The 20,852-nt window shown below is 47.9% G+C and overlaps 1 protein-coding gene across 2 annotated transcripts in view; it reads right to left on the reverse strand.

The window, feature by feature from the left end:
• The window catches only part of NAALAD2 (N-acetylated alpha-linked acidic dipeptidase 2), a 42,076-nt gene that overhangs the window by 10,191 nt on the left and 11,033 nt on the right, over positions 1-20,852 (reverse strand). For both annotated transcript variants that reach the window (XM_060234955.1, XM_060234956.1), the window contains 6 exons: positions 17,677-17,762; positions 13,839-13,958; positions 13,331-13,413; positions 12,052-12,115; positions 4,319-4,386; positions 3,249-3,340 (listed from right to left, as the gene is read on the reverse strand). In XM_060234955.1, the coding sequence (XP_060090938.1) occupies positions 3,249-3,340; positions 4,319-4,386; positions 12,052-12,115; positions 13,331-13,413; positions 13,839-13,958; positions 17,677-17,762 (513 nt within the window). The remainder of the gene's footprint in view (positions 1-3,248; positions 3,341-4,318; positions 4,387-12,051; positions 12,116-13,330; positions 13,414-13,838; positions 13,959-17,676; positions 17,763-20,852) is intronic.

A 20,852-nucleotide genomic window follows, 5' to 3' on the forward strand; every position in this document is an offset into this window, starting at 1 on the left:
CTCAAATTAAGACCTCCCTCAAGGCCTCGAATGCAGGGAGCTTGTTCTTAATGTGAGACAGCGAGAGGCAGTGTGGTATAGCGGTTAAGAGCGGCGGACTCTAATGTTGAGAGCCAGGTTCAATTCCCCACTCCTCCTCCACATGAAACCGGCTGGGTGACCTTGGGCCAGTCACAGTTCTCTCAGAACTCTCTCAGTCCCACCTACCTTACAAGGTGACTGTTGTGAGGAAAAAAGAGCAAGAGTCCAGCAGCACTTTAAAGACTAACAAAATTTGTAGTTGGATAGGAAAGTGGGGGGTGGGTGGGAAAGAATGTCTTCTGGGCACTCCATTATTCCCTATGGAGACTGATTCCCATAGGATATAATGGAGAATTGATCTGCAGGTATCTAAGGCTCTGGGAGGACTGCTTTTTGAGGTAGATGCACCAAATTTGCAGCACAGCATCCAGTGCCTCTCCTCAAAAGACCCTCCAAGTTTCAAAAAGATTGGACCACAGGGTCCAATTCTATGAGCCCCAAAAGAAGGTGCCCCTATCCTTCATTATTTCCAATGGACGGAAGGCATTTAAAAGGTGTGCGGTCCCTTTAAATGTGATGGCCAGAACTCCCTTTGGAGTTCAAGTATGCTTGTCGCAACCTTGCTCCTGGCTCCACCCCCAATGTCTCCTGGCTCCAACCCCAAAGTCCCCAGATATTTCTTGAATTGGACTTGGCAACCCTAGGACCTGGGGATCCCCTAGAATTACAGCTCATCTCCAGACTAGAGATCAGTGTCTAGAGATCAGTGACTAGAGATCAGTGTCAAACTCATTTGTTACGAGGGCCAGATCTGACATAAATGACACCTTGTCGGGCCAGGCTATGTGTGTCATAAAATGTAATGCCAAGAGGCAGAGGTAGAAACTTTATAAAGAACACAAACAAACACAAAGATTTTTTTAAAAGTAAAACCTGCTTAAAAGATTAGCATTCCTGCAATATTTAGTTTATTGAACAGTCTCTGATAACTGACATCTCTTGCTCTGAATTATTGCATCAAAATCCGGAGACAGTGTCTGTGCTGTAGCAATCTTGAGTAGGCTGTTCAGGTGTGTATCTGTTGAGTTACAAACCTACTTTTGATTTATTGACATTCATTACAAAAATCTCATGGTCGGTGCTTTGAGCCTAAGACCCAGAGGAAAACATGAAATGGCTGGGCATTGCGAGCTTTTGTACATAAGTTGCTTCATGTGCTGGTTAGCCAATAGAAAAAAAAAATAGAAGCTTTGCTCTGTGGCTTGACTGAACAAGCCTGGCAAAGCAAGCTGTGATGCAGAAAGAAGCAAGAGAAAGAGTAGGAAGCAGATCACAGTGGCCTGATAGCCCTCCGGGGGCCTGATCTGGTCCTCAGACCACATGTTTGACGCCTCTGCTCTATAGCACTGTACTCCACTAAAGTCCCTGTCCACCCCAGGGTCTATTCCCAAAACTCCAGGAGTTTCCCAACCTGCAGCTGGCAACCTTACCCCCACATCCCCCACCAGAGGCTGGGGAGGACCTGGCCACCCTATTTCCAGAGGTTTTTTCTGTCTTGCACTTCTCAGACCATAGGTGGCTCTGTTGCCGAAGTCATGAGTGACTGTAACGAGGTGAGCAGCAGTTCCTTTCCCATGTACTTACTGGTGGTGGGAGAACTGTGAAACCCCTTTCCAGGGGTGGAATTCTAGCAAGAGCTCCTTTGCATATTAGGCCACACCCCTCTGATGTAGCCAATCCTCCAAGAGCTTAGAAGCAAATGAAGGATTGGCTACATCAGGGGTGTGTGGCCTAATATGCAAAGGAGCTTCTGCTAGACTTCTACCCCTGCCCTTTTCCTTTTTAGGTAGTTTTTCCAGAACTTCTGTCTAGACTCTCATTGCGGACATTCTCAAGACAACACAGAGGCCATACTGCTGGGCAGGACTGTAGGGAACGATACCCTGGGAGACACTGGCTCACCCATCTGCCTGTTACAGACAATCTGGCCAGTCAGGAGGCACACTGGTGGTGATGGGCTTACCTGGCAGCCTGTCAAAGGCCATTGGAAAGATCAGTCATTAGTGTCCGGGAGCTCAGCCAGGGCCGACAGAAGATGCAAGGAAGGAGCACAGAAGGGATCTAGGAAAGCAAGTTTGGAAGAGAGAATTCTCCAGGAAAATGAGAAGAGGAAGAGATCTAAACAGGAACAAGAGCAGAAGAGAAAGCAGGCGGGCGTTGTGGGGGGGGGCAGACACCACAAGAAACCATTGCTTGACTGAATCTGGTTAGCTAGGACATCCTAGATGCAGACAGAGAGCCAAACCAAGACTTCAAACGAGGATCTGTGGTTGATTTCTGTGTTTGTACTAACTGCGGCTGGTTGGTGACATTAAAAAAAAATAAAAACTTGTGACCATGGGCCAGGGTATGAAAGCAAACTCTCAAAACTCTTTCACAGTCTCTCGGAACTCTCTCACAAAGGTGCCTGTTGTGAGGCGAGGAAGGGAAAAGCAGCTGTAAGCAATGGTGAGACTCCTTAAGGTAGAGGAAAAGAGAGTATAAAAAACCTACTCTTCTTCTTCATCAAAAAGGCAACTTGCAATAGAGAAAAAAAGGAGTCCAGTCTAGCAGAACAGATCTGTGAGATCCCACCAAATGCACCTGAAGAGCTGTGGAACTGGTTGTTGTAGATTTTCCAGGTTGTGCGAGCTTTTGTAAAGTTGCTTCATGTGCTGGTTAGCCAATAGAAAAAAAAAAATAGAAGCTTTGCTCTGTGGCTGCAGTCTTGTGAGACCTGATGTTTCATCAGCAACTGTGACCGGCATCCTCAGAGGTATAACCGAGAAAACTGGAGTTCTCTCTGGGTCAAATTGAGAAGTCGGTAGGCAGGTAATTTATAACTACTCAGGCCTCAGTCCTACCGCCACCTGCCTGAGCAGTTATAAATTACTTGCCTACCAACTTCTTCCCAATTTGACCCAGAGAGAACTCCAGTTTTCTGGGTTACACCTCTGAGGATGCCAGTCACCGTTGCTGGCGAAACGTCAGGTCTCATGATGCTACGACCACGGCCACACAGCCTGGAAAATCTACAACAACCGATGGACTCCGGCTGTGAAAGCCTTTGACAACATATAGCTATGGGATTGTGTGGAAGTTTTATCCGTGCTTTGGGGTTTCACTTGCATGCACCAATTATCCAGTTAGGAACTCGCATGCGTGAATCAAGCTAGAGGATCTCTTACCTGGGAAGATGCGGGTTTTCTGGGGAAGGATCCTTTGCAAGCCAGCTCTCATAGAGAGATTTGCTTTCATACCCTTCATCGGGGCTTGAGAGCTAGAGAGGGAAAGGAACTTGTTATGGTCCCACCTGAAACACTTTTTTTTTTTTAAGACATTATAGGAGCCCAGAAAGTACATAAAATTGACAGATTCCCTCCCACCATCTAGAGAAAGAAATGAGTCACAAACAAAGGAGGAGAGTTTCATAAAAATGTAAGAGAAGCCATGTTGGATTAGGCCAGTGGCCCCCTCCAGTCCAACACTCTGTGTCACACCGTGGCCAAAACCCAGGTGTCACCAGGAGGTCCACCAGCAACGTTCCCTCAAAGCTGAGTTATGGTGAGCTAGCTTTTTTGGCCTCCAGCTCACACATTTTTGTCTTAGCTCAGGAAGGATGACCCCAGAGCACACTAATTGATGCACCAGCTCCCAACTTTAATGCCAGTAGCTCACAAAGTAGAATTTTTGCTCACAAGACTGCAGCTTAGGGGAAACATTGTCCACTAGCATCAGGTTCCCTGAGCCCTGGATTGTAGGTAGTATGTGCAGTGGCACATAGGAGTGTACCTTATGCTTACACCTGTCTTTGTAATCTTCTAAGGGCTAGAAACTTGAAGCAAAAGCTAAGGTTCTCAAGAAGAAGCTTGAGTTCTGCACCCCGCTGACATTCTGTGCCTTTTCTGCATTTGCACGGAATCGGCAAACACACTTGCGTCTGTTCCTATCGCCTGTCTGAACCGTGCTCAGGAGTTCAGGGTTGCCAACTTCCAGGTGGGGCCTGGCAATCTCTGAGAATTACAACTGATCTTGTGGGCTACAGAGCTCAATTCTCCTGGAGAAAATGGAAAGGGGCCTCAACAGCAGTATGCCCTCCTGAGGTCCCATCGCTCCCCAAACCCCGCCCTCTCTAGGCTCCACCCCCAACTCCCAGGAATTTCTCACTCCAGAGTCAGCAAGCTTAGCTGGGACTCCGAGCAAGGCCAGCAAGAGGCGAAAGGGAAACCAGGAAAAAAAAAAAAAGACAGTTTTGTACCTCTTTGGTCAGCCGGTAGACCAGCTGGTTGAGAAGGGGAGAGCAGTCAACTCTCAGTGTGTAGTTGCCTGGAAGACAATGAATGGACCGAGATTGCCCCATCAAAATGCAAATTATAGAAGCAGCTCTTCACTTCACTGAGCAACAGTAGTTAGAGATAAGCAGCTAATAACTCACAAGTTACCAATGACTACCAACCATCTCTCACCTCCGGATGTCCTATAATCTCTCACCGGTCGAGTCTTTTCCAGCACCTAGCTACGTTTGTAAGGAGAAATGACAGAGATCGAATCTGGGACTTTCTTCATGCAAGATACATGCTCTAAGATCAAGTCACAGTCAAGTCAGCCCTGCCACTAGGCAATTGCCTAGGGCGCCAGCCTCCTGGGAGCACCAAACTGGGCACCCCCATGTGACTCAGTGACCTTATCAGTGCAGGGGGGAGGGTGTATGTGTGCCAGAAGTTTGCCTTGCCTAGGGTGCCAGACAGTCTAGAGAGCCAGTTTGGTGTAGTGGTTAAGCGTGTGGACTCTTATCTGGGAGAACCGGGTTTGATTCCCCACTCCTCCACTTGCACCTGCTGGAATGGCCTTGGGTCAGCCACAGCCCTGGCAGAGGTTGTCCTTGAAAGGGTAGCTGCTGCAAGAGCTCGCTCAGCCCCACCCACCTCACAGAACATAACAGAAGACATGTTGGACAGGGTGTCTGTTGTGTGTGTGTGGGGGGGGGGAAGGTAAATGTGACAGCTTTGAGACTCTAAGATTCACAGAATTATCTACTCCCGCGAGAGGCAGCATGGGACGAGGCAGCCAGATCAGGAACTCCTCCAGAGATGCTTTATCCAGCCTCCTATGTGGATGGATGCTTTGAGCAGATGTTCAATCTCTCTTTCATGGCATGCCAGCTGTCCTCTCGTGGCATTCCTATGAGCTCTGCCACAGAGTTTGGAATCGTTGCCCTCTCTGCAATGTCGCCTGGACTGTCCAACTAATAAGCCTGTCTGGACTACTGACCTGGCCATCGGCAGAATGCAACCCATGGCCCATCTAGCTGAGTGAATACCTCTTCCAGGGATGACTGGGATAAGCAGTGCTATTAGGTAATAGAAAGAGGGCCTTCAGGCCTGTAGCAGTGGGGAGGCTGTGGGGGGACACTGCCCCCTGACTTCCACCCAGGGCCCCCTGACTTAGAATCATAGAATCACAGAGTTGGAAGGGACCTCCAGGATCACCGAGTCCAACCCCCTGCACAATGCAGGAAACTCACAAAGACCTCCCCCTAAATTCACAGGATCCTCCTTGCTGTCAGAGGGCCATTTAGCCTCTGTATAAACACCTCCAAGGAAGGAGAGCCCACCACCTCCCGAGGAAGCCTGTTCCACTGAGGAACCGCTCTAACGGTCAGGAAGTTCTTCCTAATGTCGATCCAGAAACTCTTTTGATTTAATTTCAACCCATTGGTTCTCGTCCGACCTTCTGGGGCCACAGAAAACAATTCCACGCCCTCCTCTATATGACAGCCCTTCAAGTACTTGAAGATGGTGATCGTCTCACCTCTCAGTCGACTTCAAGGGGGCATTCGGGGGGTAGGGCAGTCTGCTTTTTTCCTTTTTTTGCCATGGCTGAGCTGCCGAAGTGTCATCCGTGGCAGCTAGACCCGAGAGAGCAGAGCAGGGCTCAGGGCACTGCCGCAGCAAAGGAGCAGGTGGAGAGGAAGGAGGCGGAGGAGCAGGAGATGAAGAAAGCCACGTGGGATGGGCTGGGAAGGGGGGATGGATGTAGCTGCCGGCTGCAAAGTGCTTGGGTGGGGGATAGGGAGGTGGAAGGAAGGCACAGTCCCTTCTTGACTCCAAAGTTTTAGGGTTGGCTTCCACGACTGGGCCACTTTCAGAGCCTCCAGAAAGCTTCTGAGAAGCAGAAAGCCCCACAGTGGAGGGGAAAGGGTGCCCCCTGTGTTTTAAAAAAGCCCCCCAACTTTTAAAATCCTGGCTATGGCTGGATGTAAACAGATAACCGGTGGGTTATCTGAATGTAAACAGGCTGAATGCAAACAGATAACTGGTGCTTGTAGGAGTCCGGTGGCACCTTAAAGACCAATAAAGCAGGGGTGGCCAACGGTAGCTCTCCAGGGTTTTTTGCCTACAACTCCCATCAGCCCCAGCCAGCATGGCTGATGGCTGGGGCTGATGGGAATTGTAGGCAAAAAAAAAACATCTGGAGAGCTACCACTCCTGCAATGAAGCTTTATTCAAGGTGTGTGCTTTGGTGTGCCCGCCTGCTTCACCAGACATTGGAATGGAATTAGGAAAAGCAGAAGAGGGTGGGTAGAATATTAGCATGCAAAATGGTGAAGGTTTTTTGTTTTAATTGATAAAAAAGGAATAATAAGCTCGGTTTATGGTTATCACGGTTTGGGTTCAACCAGGGCGGCCGGCGGTGGGGGGGGGCAGGGAGGGAATCATTTCACTATCCAATGAAGTGTGTTTGCAAAGGGAAGCTCACGCTTTAAATAAAACTTTGCTGGTCTTAAAGGTGCCACCGGGCTCCAGCTTTGTTCTGTCGCTTCACTTGTTAAAACAATTTTATTGGTAACGTATGGTAATAAGTCTATTTCTTACATCTTCAAAAACTTCTTTTATCTACCCCATATATTACTTTCTACTCACTCTTCCCCCAGTTACTTGACCCCCGCCGGTGTTATTTACTTAAAATGCAAATTTTTTAAGGTACCCTTAACTACTGAAACAAAAACTTTTATTCTTCTTCTTTTTAAAACTTAAGCACTATCAAAAATAGTCCAGTGTCCTTTTATTCTCCACTCTTTTTCTACATGTCTTCTAAACTTTTTCCACTCCGTCTTAAAAACTTCTAAATCATAGTCTCTTAAAATTCTTGTTAATTTGTCCATTTCACTCCATGTCATAACTTTTATAATCCAATCCCATTTCTCTGGTATTTTTTATTGCCTCCACAACTTTGTTCTGTCACTTCAGGCCACCGGGATCAGTGCCTGTAGGGTGAAGCGTTAGAAAAGCTAAAGCTCAGTATGAGCTTGGGTCAGCGAGAAATGCTAAAAACAACATAGAGCAGGGGTGGCCAACGGTAGCTCTCCAGATGTTTTTTTTGGCCTACAACTCCCATCAGCCCCAGCCAGCATGGCCAATGGCTGGGGCTGATGGGAGTTGTAGCCAAAAAACATCTGGAGAGCGCCCATCGGCCACCCCTGACATAGAGGGTTCTTTTATGATTGAAGTAAGAATAAAAGAGCCAGAACATGGTAGTCCCACTGTGGGGACAGGAGAGGAAAATTATAACAGGTGATTAAGAGAGTGCAGAACTCCTCAAATCCCCCAACCCTGGCTTCTCTTGCAAGAGTAATGGTGCTCAGCGTGGCAACATGAGGAAAGGGAGTTGCTTGCAGCCTAGGATCAGCATAACAGTAGTCAGGGGTGGAACTCTAGCAGGAGCTGCTTTGCATCATAGGCCACACCCCCATGATGTAGCCAATCCTCCAAGAGGTTACAAGGCTCTTTTTTGAAAGCTCATGGAAGATTGGCTACATAAGGGGGGTGGCCTAATATGCAAAGGAGCTCCTGCTAGAATTCCACCCCTGGCAGTAGTATATGTATAGTTCTTGTGGCCCTTCCTTAAACACCCAGGGAAATGCTCATCACCGTTTTGGGGTCAGGAAGCAATTTTTCTCCAGGTCAGTTTGGCCAGGGATCCTAGAGGGTATTTTTTTTTTTTTGCCATCTTCTGGGCATGCAGCAGGGGTCCCTAAGGCTGGGTGGGGAGGCTTTTGTAAATTTCCTGCATTGTACAAGTGGCTGGACTAGATGACCCTGGATGCCCCTTCCCAACTCTGTGATTCTATGATTCTCTTTGCTTTCACAAACCTTCGCCTCAGCGCTTTTAAAACAAATGTGCAGTCACATAATTGGAAGGACCATCTCTCCCCAGGCATTCCTGTGTGACTGTGTTAATCCGGGTTGCCACCTTCTGGTGATTCCTTTGCTTAAGGCTACCCATTTGGCATCCACTAGAGTGGTTTGTTCCAACAGTGTCTCCTGCCTCTCAAGAAAGGGAGGAGAAAATCCGTAGGAATCATCTATGTGGGGTTCTGTAGTCTAAATAACTTGCAATGAGAATAAGCTGGACTGGATGACCTCTAGGTGGAACTTTTTTGGAAGGAGGAGGAGGAGATTGGATTTATATCCCGCCCTCCACTCCAAAGAGTCTCAGAGCGGCTCACAATCTCCTTTACCTTCCTCCCCCACAACAGACACCCTGTGAGGTAGATGAAGATATTGGATTTATATCCCGCCTCCGCTCCAAAGAGTCTCAGAGCGGCTCACAATCTCCTTTCCCTTCCTCCCCCACAACAGACACCCTGTGAGGTAGATGAAGATATTGGATTTATATCCCGCCCTCCGCTCCAAAGAGTCTCAGAGCGGCTCACAATCTCCTTTCCCTTCCTCTCCCACAACAGACACCCTGTGAGGTGGGTGGGACTGAGAGGGCTTTCCCAGAAGCTGCCCTTTCAGGGACAAGTCCTACGATAGCCATGGCCGACCCAAGGCCATTCCACACGGTGAAGCCAGAAACTGCACGCACACCACTTTGGGGAACGTTTTCATCCATTTGAAATGGAGGAGACAGAGATCTTCCCGAGGTTAACGGCTCTTAGGCGCAGCCCAAGTTCTGTGCAGAGTTATACGTGGAACAGGGGATTTAACCTTTCAGGTGGAGGAGTGAGGAATCAAACCTGGTTCTCCCAGATAAAAGTCCCAACACTTAACCACTACACCAAACTGGCTCTTTCTGCAACAACGCAACACGTTCTTTCTGCAACAGCACAACAGGCACTTCTCTTACCGCTTGCTCTCTATTTAGCTCAGCGTGAAAGCCTAGCAGCAGCGACAGCGCTAATCTCTTTGCAGTCTCCTTGTGACTTTGGCATATTTAAGTTCGACCTTGGTTTCCCTCCCCTATTGTCCCATAATGGCGGAGAGCGGGTGGAATGTCTTGGGGAGAGCCGATACCTGACATTTCTAACAGCTGCTTTCTCCCACCAGGAGATGCAATCTCTTCCCCTGGCTTTGTCAGGTTGTGTCAATGCTGCCCCCACATGGTTGAAGCCAGAAGCTGCACACACACCACTCTGGGGAACGTTTTTCATCCATTTGAAACGGAGGAGACAGAAACCTTCCAGTGGTTAACGGCTCTTAGGCGCAGCACAAGTTCTGTGCAGAGTTATATGTGGAACAGGGGATTTAACCTTTCAGACCTCTACCTGATTTTGCTGATTGAAAACAAGTATCCTCTGCCTTTCTAAGCAATCTGAAAGGGGGGGAAGATCAAGATGTGAGCTGTGTTAATCTGTCTGCAGCTCTGTCTGAAGAAGCGTACAGTGAGTGACTCACAAAAGCTCCTACCTTGCCACAAATTTTACTAGTCTTTAAGGTATTAATGGACCCTTGCTCTTTTCTACTGAAAGGGGGAATAAAAGGACAGAATTGAAAGGAACTGTTTCCCCCTTCCTTTAAAACTGGAAATAGCAGCATAGTAAGCCCCATTTCATAGCCCCGTGACGCAGAGTGGTAAAGCTGCAGTACTACAGTCCGAGCTCTCTGCTCACGACCTGAGTTCGATCCCGGCAGAAGCTGGGTTCAGGTAGCCAGCTCCAGGTTGACTCGGCCTTCCATCCTTCCGAGGTCGGTAAAATGAGTACCCGGCTTGCTAGGGGTAAAAGGGTAGATGACTGGGGAAGGCAATGGCAAACCACCCTGTAAAAAGTCTGCCATGAAAGCATCACCCCAGAGTCGGAAACAACTGGTGCTTGCACAGGGGACTACCTTTACCTTTAAGCCCCACTTCAATTAGGAAAGCTAGAAGAGGATTGAAAGGTTACCCTTTCTCCTACCTTCTCATGCAAGTTAAGGACACTTACACAATTTCTTAATTTCTGGGATCCTCGTAACTATAAGATTGCCTCTCCTGTTATAACTCTCAGTGCTCCTCTTGCAGGATGGCTAGATTAGCAGCCAGTCACCAGGGGAAGGGTCTTCTCCGTTGTGGCTGCCACCCTGTGGAATGCACTCAGTTGACATCTGTGTCCTGCTAGACTTGCTTAGTTTCTGCAGGGCATGCAAAACTGAATTATTTGGGTTGGCCTTTGGAGGATAACCACGTTTTTGGCTGTTTTAATAGTGGTATAGCCACGTATTTTAATGTTAATATTGGTTATTTGTTTTCATGGGCTTTTAATATTTGTAATATTTTATTGGCTTTAATATTGTAAGCTGCCATGAGAGCAGGTGAGTGGGGACTAAAAAGGAAATCTAATAAATAAATGTGTTCAGAAGGAGGAGGAAGAAGACTGTAGATTTATACCCCAATCTTCTCTCTGAATCAGACTCTCAGAGCAGCTTACAATTTCCTTTATTTTCCTCCCCCACAACAGGACACCCTATGAGGTGGGGGGGGCTGAGAGAACTCTTACAGCAGCTGCCTTTTCAAGGACAACTCCTACGAGAGCTATGGCTGACCCAAGGCCATTCCAGCAGCTGCAAGTGGAGAGTGGGGAATCAAACCCGGTGCTCCCAGATAAGAAGATGATATTGGATTTATATCCCGCCCTCAACTCCGAAGAGTCTCAGAGCGGCTCACAATCTCCTTTACCTTCCTCCCCCACAACAGACACCCTGTGGGGTGGGTGGGGCTGGAGAGGGCTCTCACAGCAGCTGCCCTTTCAAGGACAACCTCTGCCAGAGCTATGACTGACCCAAGGCCATGCTAGCAGGTGCAAGTGGAGAAGTGGGGAATCAAACTCGGTTCTCCCAGATAAGAGTCCGCACACTTAACCACTACACCAAACTGGCTCTCAGGCCTGATTAAGAAGAAGAAGATATTGGATTTATATCCCGCCCTCCACTCCGAAGAGTCTCAGAGTGGCTCACAATCTCCTTTACCTTCCTCCCCCACAACAGACACCCTGCGAGGTGGGTGGGGCTGAGAGGGCTCTCACAGCAGCTGCCCTTTCAAGGACAACCTCTGCCAGAGCTATGGCTAAGAGTTTGTGCACTTAACCACTACACCAAACTGGCTCTCCTGCACCAAACTGGCAATTATAAATACAGGCATCTGTAACTTCAAATAAAATACAGGCATCTGTAATTTTTTTTTCCCCTCCAAAAGGATAAAAGCAGTTTGAGGGTGATGTTTTTCAGCAGTAAAACAACAGGGGGCATCAAGGATTTCAAAGATATTGGATTTAGACAATATTGGATTTATATTCCTCCCTACACTCTGAATCTCAGAGTCTCAGAACGGCTCACAATCTCCTTTTACCTCCCCCGCCCCCGCAACAGACACCCTGTGAGGAAGGCGGGGCTGAGAGGGCTCTCACAGCAGCTGCCCTTTCAAGGACAACTCCTGTGAGAGCTCTGGCTGACCCAAGGCCATTCCAGCAGCTGCAAGTGGAGGAGTGGGGAATGAAACCCGGTTCTCTCAGATAAGAGTCCACGCACTTAAGAAGAACCTCTGTCCTTCCAGCTGTATGTCTCCTCCCAAAGGCAGGCCTGGGTAGCTGCTTTCAAATAATGTTTATTTAAACCATCACAGAAATAAACGTAAGATAAAACTCCACCTCAAGAGACAGGATTGGGTTTCCTACAAGTTTTTTACCGAAACAAATGAAACAAACAAACAAATTCCAGTTTTGGAAACACTCACCCTCTATAGAAGAATCTGTGTTGATGTAAGCGACAGCCCGGGCGTGCAGAATTTTGGCATTCTCCTGGAATTGTGAGATAAAAATAGCTTCTGCATCTTCTCCAGCCCATTGCTCCAGAGGAGATATCGGTTCAGCCCCCCAAACATCCAAGCAGAAAAGGGACGGAACTCAAGAGAGACAGATCAGCCCTATTTGCAGGGGTGGAATTCTAGCAGGAGCTCCTTTGCATATTAGACCACACCTCCCTGATGTAGCCAATCCTCCATGAGCTTACAAAAAAGAGCCTTGTAAGCTCTTGGAGGATTGGCTACATCAGGGGTGTGTGGCCTAATATGCAAAGGAGCTCCTACCAGAATCCCTGTCTATTTGCATGCAGACGGCCATACATGCAAATGTAAAGGTAAAGGTAATCCCCTGTGTGAGGCAGGATTTATTTTTGTACATCTTGTACCCTCAGTAACCCATACAACCCATAGTTTTCAGAAACTCATACATATGACCAGATACACAGATAAACTTTATCAGACTCGAAACTTTAGACAGAAGACTTAAAATATAAGTAGAAAGGCAAAGCAATTAGATAACATTAGTACAGAATACAGTTACACAGTTAGAATGTAGCCAAGCATAGTTCTGCAGTCAAGCATAAAGCATAGTTCTATAAAAAAATCTAACAGGGATTACACCCTGTTAGTCTACATTTTCCCAGGTAATCAAAAACAAGACTGCATTAGTGATGGCAAGCACCGAGTCATTACCGACCCATGGGAGTGATGTCACATCAGTAGGTTTTCTTGGCAGGCTTTTTGGTTTGGGGTGGTTTGCCATTGCCTTCCCCAGTCATCTACGCTTTCCCCCCAGCAAGCTGAGTACTCATTTGACCAAGGATTTCAAAGATGGAAGGATGGAAGGCTGAGAAAGGTCTGAGAGAATCTGTGACTGGCTCAAGGTCACCCAGAAGGCCTCATGTGTCTCAAAGTGGCTCTCCTTCCCTTCCTCTTCCCTCACCAGGCACCTTGTGAGGCAGGTGGGGCTGAGAAAGGTCTGAGAACTGTGACTGGCCCAAGGGTACTCAGCAGGCCTCATGTAGAGGAGCCGGGGGGGGAATAGTTCTCCAGATTAGAGTCCACTGCTCTTCTTAACTACTATACCTTGCTGGCAGAGCTGGGATTTGAACTTGGGACTCCCAGATCCTAAGTCTGACACTCCACTACAACCCTGAATTCTTTTTCCCTCTCGGTCTCAGAATTATACCCCCGCCCAACGTCAGCTGCTTACCTCTGCCCACTCTGTGGATCCTAATAATCCAAATTCTTCCGCATCCCAGCTGGCGAAAATGATAGTTCTTCTAGGCCTCCAACCTGCATTCACAGAATTCAGCTTACATGAAAAATGTTATATTTTCACTGCAACTTATGGAATCCATTTAAAGATGGGGGCGACACTCTTTGACATTAGGTGTCCCGTTTAAGTACTCTCCAGTGGGTTTGTAATCAACGTGAACAGCCCTAGACTAGCTCAGTCTTGTCAGACCTTGGAAGCTAAACGGGAAAGAAAGAAAGCAACTTTAAATGCATTCTCCAAGCTGCCAGCTGGCTTGGCTTGGAGAAGTGATTTGAAGAGACAAATGCCTTCTCCAAGCTGGCTGATGGGGGTTTCAAGAGCCACACAACCTGTGTGAAAGAGCCACATGTGGCTCCTGAGCCACAGTTTGGCCACCCCTGGCCCAGGCTCTCCACCATATTTTCTCTCCCCTTCATATTTTCTGCTCCGTGTGGATTGTTACCTCTCATCACCATCTTGCCAAAGCTCCGGGCAACCTCTTGCAAAACGGCTGCTCCCGTAGTCGGGTCGATCCCACCAAATACCCAAGAATCCCTGTGGCCTCCGAAAATAATATACCTATCTGGAGGAAGAACGGGAAAGAAAGACACAAAGGAACTGGATGAAATGCACAGTATCACTGGCAGCCTTTTCTTTCCAGATTTAGATCAGAAATGTTTCAACTGCAGGGGGAAGAGAGGGACGAACCGTCGAATTTTTCACACAAGACAGAAAATCTTGTTCTTTGTGGTTCGGAGCTGCACTGCTATAAATAGCATTCTTTTAAAATGAGAGAAAGAGAGATGATTTCAGCACTTTCCAGCTCTTGCCAGGAAATAAAAAAGCAAGAATTGCAAGGTACATATGGACATCTGTGCAATTGTGCAATTTTATCATGGCAAAATATTTCCATTTCTCCATGCGTTTTAACCATTCATTTCTTGAATTCTGGGCTGCTTTGATGCACCTCCTGGACATATCATAACCCTTGACACAGACTCTTCTGAAAGTGCCAAAAGGCCATTTTACTTATTCATTTAGGAACTTCTTTACCCATCTTCCTCTAAAAAAGGACACAGGCAGGTCACAACAGTTTGGTGTAGGGGTTAAGTGCACGGACTCTTATCTGGGAGAACCGGGTTTGATTCCCCACTCCTCCACTTGCACCTGCTGGCATGGCCTTGGGTCAGCCATAGCTCTGGCAGAGGTTGTCCTTGAAAGGGCAGCTGCTGTGAGAGCTCTCTCCAGCCCCACCCACCTCACAGGGTGTCTGTTGTGGGGGAGGAAGGTAAAGGAGATTGTGAGCCGCTCTGAGACTCTTCGGAGTGGAGGGCGGATATAAATCCAATATCTTCATCTACCTCACAGGGTGTCTGTTGTGGGGGAGGAAGGGAAAGGAGATTGTGAGCCGCTCTGAGACTCTTCGGAGTGGAGGGCGGGATATAAATCCAATATCTTCATCTACCTCACAGGGTGTCTGTTGTGGGGGAGGAAGGGAAAGGAGAGTGTAGGCCGCTCTGAGACTCTGTCCTTGAAAGGGCAGCTGCTGTGAGAGTTCTTTCCAGCCCCATCCACCTCACAGGGTGTCTGTCTTGGGGGGGAAGGTAAAGGAGATTGTGAGCCGCTCTGAGACTCTTCGGAGTGGAGGGCGGATATAAATCCAATATCTTCTTCTTCATTAAGGAGGGTGGGAAGGGTTGCATCAATGCTTAGTTCTCATGGTCCTTTCTTACACGCCCAGGGAAATGCTGATTGACACTTTGGGGTCAGACAGCAATTTTTCTCCAGGCCAGTCTAGCAAGGGATCCTGGAGGTTTTGGCCATCTGGGCATGGAGCAGGGGTCACTGGGGATGTATGTGTTGTGGGGGGGGGATGTATTTGGGAAGTTCCTGCCCTGTGCAGAGGGTTGGACTGGATGACCCTGGAGGTGCCTTCTAACTCTATGTTTCTGTGCTTAATTTAAACCCCAACAATACATTAAATATACAACACAGTGGCTAAACCAACATAGCCTGACAAGAGTGGCAACTATTGGCCCAACACTGGAAGTGGGACTGCAGCTGAGTGGTAGAACAACTGCTTGGCATGCAGAAGGTCACAGGTTTAATCCCTGGCATCTCCATTCAGAATGATCCTGCCACAAGCAATGTGAAAGACCACCTGAGAACTTGGAGAGCCACTGCCAGTCACTGTTCTGGACAGACCAAGGGCCCAAGTAAGGCAGCTCCATGGTTTCACACATGCCTCTCTAAAGGGATGTCACGCCCCTGCTGGCCCCTGCCACGCCCCGCTGTGACTACTGCTCACTTAGCGACCTGGTTTGGGCCAGGGCTCGGCTAGGCGTCCCAGAGGTCTCAGAATGTGGGAGGACACAGCTGGGTTACCTCACTCGTGTCCTCCCCAGCTGTGCTGGGGGTCCATTCTCTCTCTGTCTTGGCAGCCCGTTCCTCGCATCAGCCAGCTTCCTCCTTGACCTCTCAGCCTTGTGGCCTTTTATCCCTCCCCCAGTCTCTTCCCTGCTATCCTGTTTCCACCCCCGGGTAGCTCCGGCCCTGCTTATAAGCAGGGACGCTGAGGAAGTTCTTTCTGGGGCAGGGCCATCCACTGGCAGGCGTGTGGATGGGGGTGTTGAGGGTGCTTCTGGGCATGGCAGTGCCAGCCGCCACAGCTTGGGGCTCCTGCCTTCCCTGCCCTCTCGGCTGGCCGGCGTTCCTGCTCTCTCTCTTCCCCAGCCGCAGTCGTGGCTCGGCCACCTTGCCCGGGCCTGGGGGTGGGCCTGTCGGTTCTCAGCTCCGGTCAGCATCTCAGAGGGGCGGACCGTGTCGGGCAGCCAGAAGGTTGGTTGGGGCCTCAAGGGGTGCAGGGGGGGGGGCTCCGGCTACATCCCGCCTCCGCCGGGGGGTGTGGGAGGGGCCCCCGTCAGAGTCCCATCTCAGCCGGGATGGGACAAGGGACAATTAATGTAACACTTAACTGACCTGTAGGATCAGTCAGTCACCTGCATTACAGATGGAGCTCTGAGCCTGAAGGAGAGAGCTTTGCAGTGGTCATTTGCTAACTCAGTGCTCGGGTAAGATTTCAACTGAAGAACCTCCGAGTTGACAGGCTTTCCCGCAGGGTTCTAGACCAGCTGACAGATGTGCCCAACACAGGATCAACCTATTCTATTGAGGGGAAAGGACATGCCACCTAGAGACGCCAGCCTCCAGGTGGGACCTGGGGATCCCCCAGAATTACAGTTCTTCTCCAGACTACAGAAATCAGTTCCCTTGGTGAAAATGAATGCTTTGGAGGGTGGACTCTGTGTCATTGTACCCACTGAGGTCTTTGTCCTCCCCAGGCTCCACCCTCAGATCTCCAGAAGTTTCCCAACCTGGAGATGGAATCCCCATATCTGCCTCCCCTCCCCCACACACACTGCCAGTAGTCAAGGGGGATCTGGCAACCCTAAATCCAATATAAAGGACCTTCTCATGTTCCATATTCACTTCATATTCCTGATTTGAGCCCAGTCAGTTTCCAGGATATAAGTTTTCCCACTTATACAAGATTTCCAGGATATAAGCTTCCAAGACTGAAAGCTTTCTGTTGTGTCTTGCATTTTGGTCCCTGAATTTCCAACACAGCGCAACTACACGCGCTGAGGTGAGCTGCGGGAAACTGCGGGTCACTTGACTGGAAGGGACTAAGGTTGACCGCCAATTAAAATCTGTGGCGCAAACTTTAATTGGGCAGGATTGGACCAGGCAGGGGAGTGGGTTGTTCCAGGTGATAGCATATAAGCGGGGACCTGGCCCCACCACGTTGTCTTTGTAATGTGCTCTACAATAAAGTACGTTTGCTGTTGAATGTCTCCGAACCCAGTACATTACACTGGTGACAAGTGTAATGTACTGGGTTCGGAGACGTTCAACAGCAAACATACTTTATTGTAGAGCACATTACAAAGACAACATGGCAGGGCCAGGTCCCCGCTTATATGCTATCACCTGGAACAACCCACTACCCTGCCCGGTTAAAGTTTGCGCCACAGATCTTAATTGGTGGTCAACCTCAGTCAGGTGACCCACGGTTTCCTGCGGCTCACCTCAGTGTGCGTAGTCGTGCTGTAATGGAAATTCAGAGACCAAAGTGCAAGACACAACACTCTCTTTGTCAGATTCAAACAGAAATGGAGATCCCAGAGCTCTTGTTGGTCTTTAAGATTGCGTTCGCCTCAAATCCTGCTCTTCTGCTGCATTCTGTTAATGACGCTTCACCCCCGCCCCCCTCAATTCAGCAAACCTCAGGCAAACCTCACCGCATTCCATTGCTCCTTTGATGGTCCCAATCACGTTGTAGATGCGTGTAAGTTTACTGACGGTGTGAACATGCATTCTCACTTTCCTGAGAGAGGATGAAAAAGGAGGCAAAGTGAAGGTGCGGTTCAGTGAGGGGAAGAGTGGCGTCGAACCAGCTGGGATAGAACAAAAGATTGAGACGGACTCGTGAGGTCAGGTTCCGGTGCCAAGGAGAGAAACGTCCAAACGCAACCATGATCGGTGGTCCCTCTAAGCTGAGTTGGCGTGAGCCGCACATTTTTGTCTCCACTCCGGGAAAATGGCCCCAGAGCAAACTCATTCGTGCAGTAGCTCACAGATTTAATCCTAGTCACTCACAGAGTAGAATTTTTGCTCACAAGACTTCGCAGTTTAGAGGGAACATTGACCGTGATCCTGTGAATGACTGTAACAGAATTTAAGAGGAGCCACGCTGGATCACAGAACCACCCATCCAGGCCAGCAGCACACTCTTTGAAACAATGGTCAAACAGAGGCCCCCTGAAAGCCCCACAAGCCAGGGACAGGGTCCCTGCGTTCTAGTACACCTATCAAGGGGATCGGATAGATTCACGGAGGATGAGTCTATCAATGGTTACTAGGTTTGGTGACTGAGGGGAACCTCCGCATTCAGAGACACTAAACTTCTAAATCCCAGAGCCAGGAGTAGAGATGTGAAGGCCCGGAAAAAAACCAGAAAAATGTGGTGGGGAAAACGTTTTTTCCCCCCTCGTTTTTTCCCTGAAGCTTTTGGGGTTTTCTTCTGAAAAGAAATGGAAAAATTGAGAAAAAGAAAAGAAATTGACAATGAAACATTTTATTTTAACATGATGAATAAAACATTTTAAGACAAGGTGTTCAAATATTTTCCAAATCATTTCTAAAAAATATGCATGGTGTCAGATTATTCAAATTTCTGTGCACTGAGGTCAAGCAAGTTCATGCTCATTCATTGAAACTTAGTCCTACACTTCCTTCTATACACTTCACCCCTCTTCAATTCTTTTTATGAGAATGAGTTTTTTTTTTTATTTTTATTTAATACCGTGGAGAGGAAATATGAATCATTGTTACTTCTGGATTTTTAAAAATCGTTTTGTGGAGGGGTTTTTTTGTCTGTTCCATGTAAACTAGTAAACAGTTCCGGAGACTGTTGCTCCATTTGTTACAATTGCAAATAAACATTATTTAAAAAATAAATAAATTCTGTGTGTAATAATTTATGGATACCCTATATTTTTAATACGCTAGTTGTGATAATTTCATGCCAAGTAAAATTGTTCATAGTCATATTTGATGCTCCTAAAGTAACAGAATGACATAAGAACATAAGAACATAAGAGAAGCCATGTTGGATCAGGCCAACGGCCCATCAAGTCCAACACTCTGTGTCACACAGTGGCAAAAAATGTTATATACACACATACACTGTGGCTAATAGCCACTGATGGACCTGTGCTCCATACACTGTGGCTAATAGCCACTGATGGACCTGTGCTCCATACACTGTGGCTAATAGCCACTGATGGACCTGTGCTCCATATTTTTATCTAAACCCCTCTTGAAGGTGGCTATACTTGTGGCCGCCACCACCTCCTGTGGCAGTGAATTCCACATGTTAATCACCCTTTGGGTGAAGAAGTACTTCCTTTTATCCGTCTTAACCTGTCTGCTCAGCAATTTCATCGAATGCCCACGAGTTCTTGTATTGTGAGAAAGGGAGAAAAGTACTTCTTTCTCTACTTTCTCCATTCCATGCATTATCTTGTAAACCTCTATCATGTCACCCCGCAGTCGACGTTTCTCCAAGCTAAAGAGTCCCAAGCGTTTCAACCTTTCTTCATAGGGAAAGTGCTCCAGCCCTTTAATCATTCTAGTTGCCCTTCTCTGCACCTTCTCTAAAGCTATAATATCCTTTTTGAGGTGCGGCGACCAGAACTGCACACAGTACTCCAAATGAGACCACACCATCGATTTATACAGGGGCATTATGATACTGGCTGATTTGTTTTCAATTCCCTTCCTAATAATTCCCAGCATGGCATTGGCCTTTTTTATTGCAAACGCACACTGTCTTGACACTTTCAGTGAGTTATCTATCATGACCCCAAGATCTCTCTCTTGATCAGTCTCTGCCAGTTCACACCCCATCAACTTGTATTTGTAGCTGGGATTCTTAGCCCCAATGTGCATTACTTTGCACTTGGCCACATTGAACCGCATCTGCCACGTTGACGCCCACTCACCCAGCCTCAACAGATCCCTTTGGAGTTCCTCACAATCCTCTCTGGTTCTCACCACCCTGAACAATTTAGTGTCATCCGCAAACTTGGCCACTTCACTGCTCACTCCGAACTCTAAATCATTTATGAACAAGTTAAAAAGCATGGGACCCAGTACCGAGCCCTGCGGCACCCCACTGCTTACCGTCCTCCACTGCGAAGACTGCCCATTTATACTCACTCTCTGCTTCCTATTACTCAGCCAGTTTTTGATCCACAAGAGGACCTGTCCTTTTACTCCATGATTCTCAAGCTTTCTAAGGAGCCTTTGATGAGGAACTTTATCAAAAGCTTTCTGGAAGTCAAGGTAAACAACATCTATCGGGTCTCCTTTGTCCACATGTTTGTTCACCCCCTCAAAGAAATGCAACAGGTTAGTGAGGCAAGATCTTCCCTTGCAGAACCCATGCTGAGTCTTCCTCAATAACCCGTGTTCATCAATGTGCCTACTCATTCTGTCCTTGATAATGGTTTCTACCAACTTTCCCGGTATTGAAGTCAGACTGACTGGCCTGTAGTTTCCCGGATCTCCTCTGGAACCTTTTTTAAAGATGGGGGTGACATTTGCTACCTTCCAGTCCTCAGGAATGGAGGCAGATTTCAATGAAAGATTACAGATTTTTGTTAGAAGATCCACAAGTTCAACTTTGAGTTCCTTCAGAACTCTCGGATGTATGCCATCCGGACCCGGTGACTTATTAGTTTTTAATTTGTCTATCAGTTGTAGGACCTCCTCATTTGTCACCTCAATCTGACTCAGGTCTTTCAACACCCCTTCCAAAATTAGTGGTTCTGGGGCGGGCAAAAAGTTCTCGTCTTCTACAGTGAAGACGGAGGCAAAAAATTCATTTAGCTTTTCAGCCATTTCCCTATCC

The sequence above is a fragment of the Heteronotia binoei genome, chromosome 3 (assembly GCF_032191835.1).
Source record: "Heteronotia binoei isolate CCM8104 ecotype False Entrance Well chromosome 3, APGP_CSIRO_Hbin_v1, whole genome shotgun sequence".
Lineage (NCBI taxonomy): Eukaryota > Metazoa > Chordata > Lepidosauria > Squamata > Gekkonidae > Heteronotia > Heteronotia binoei.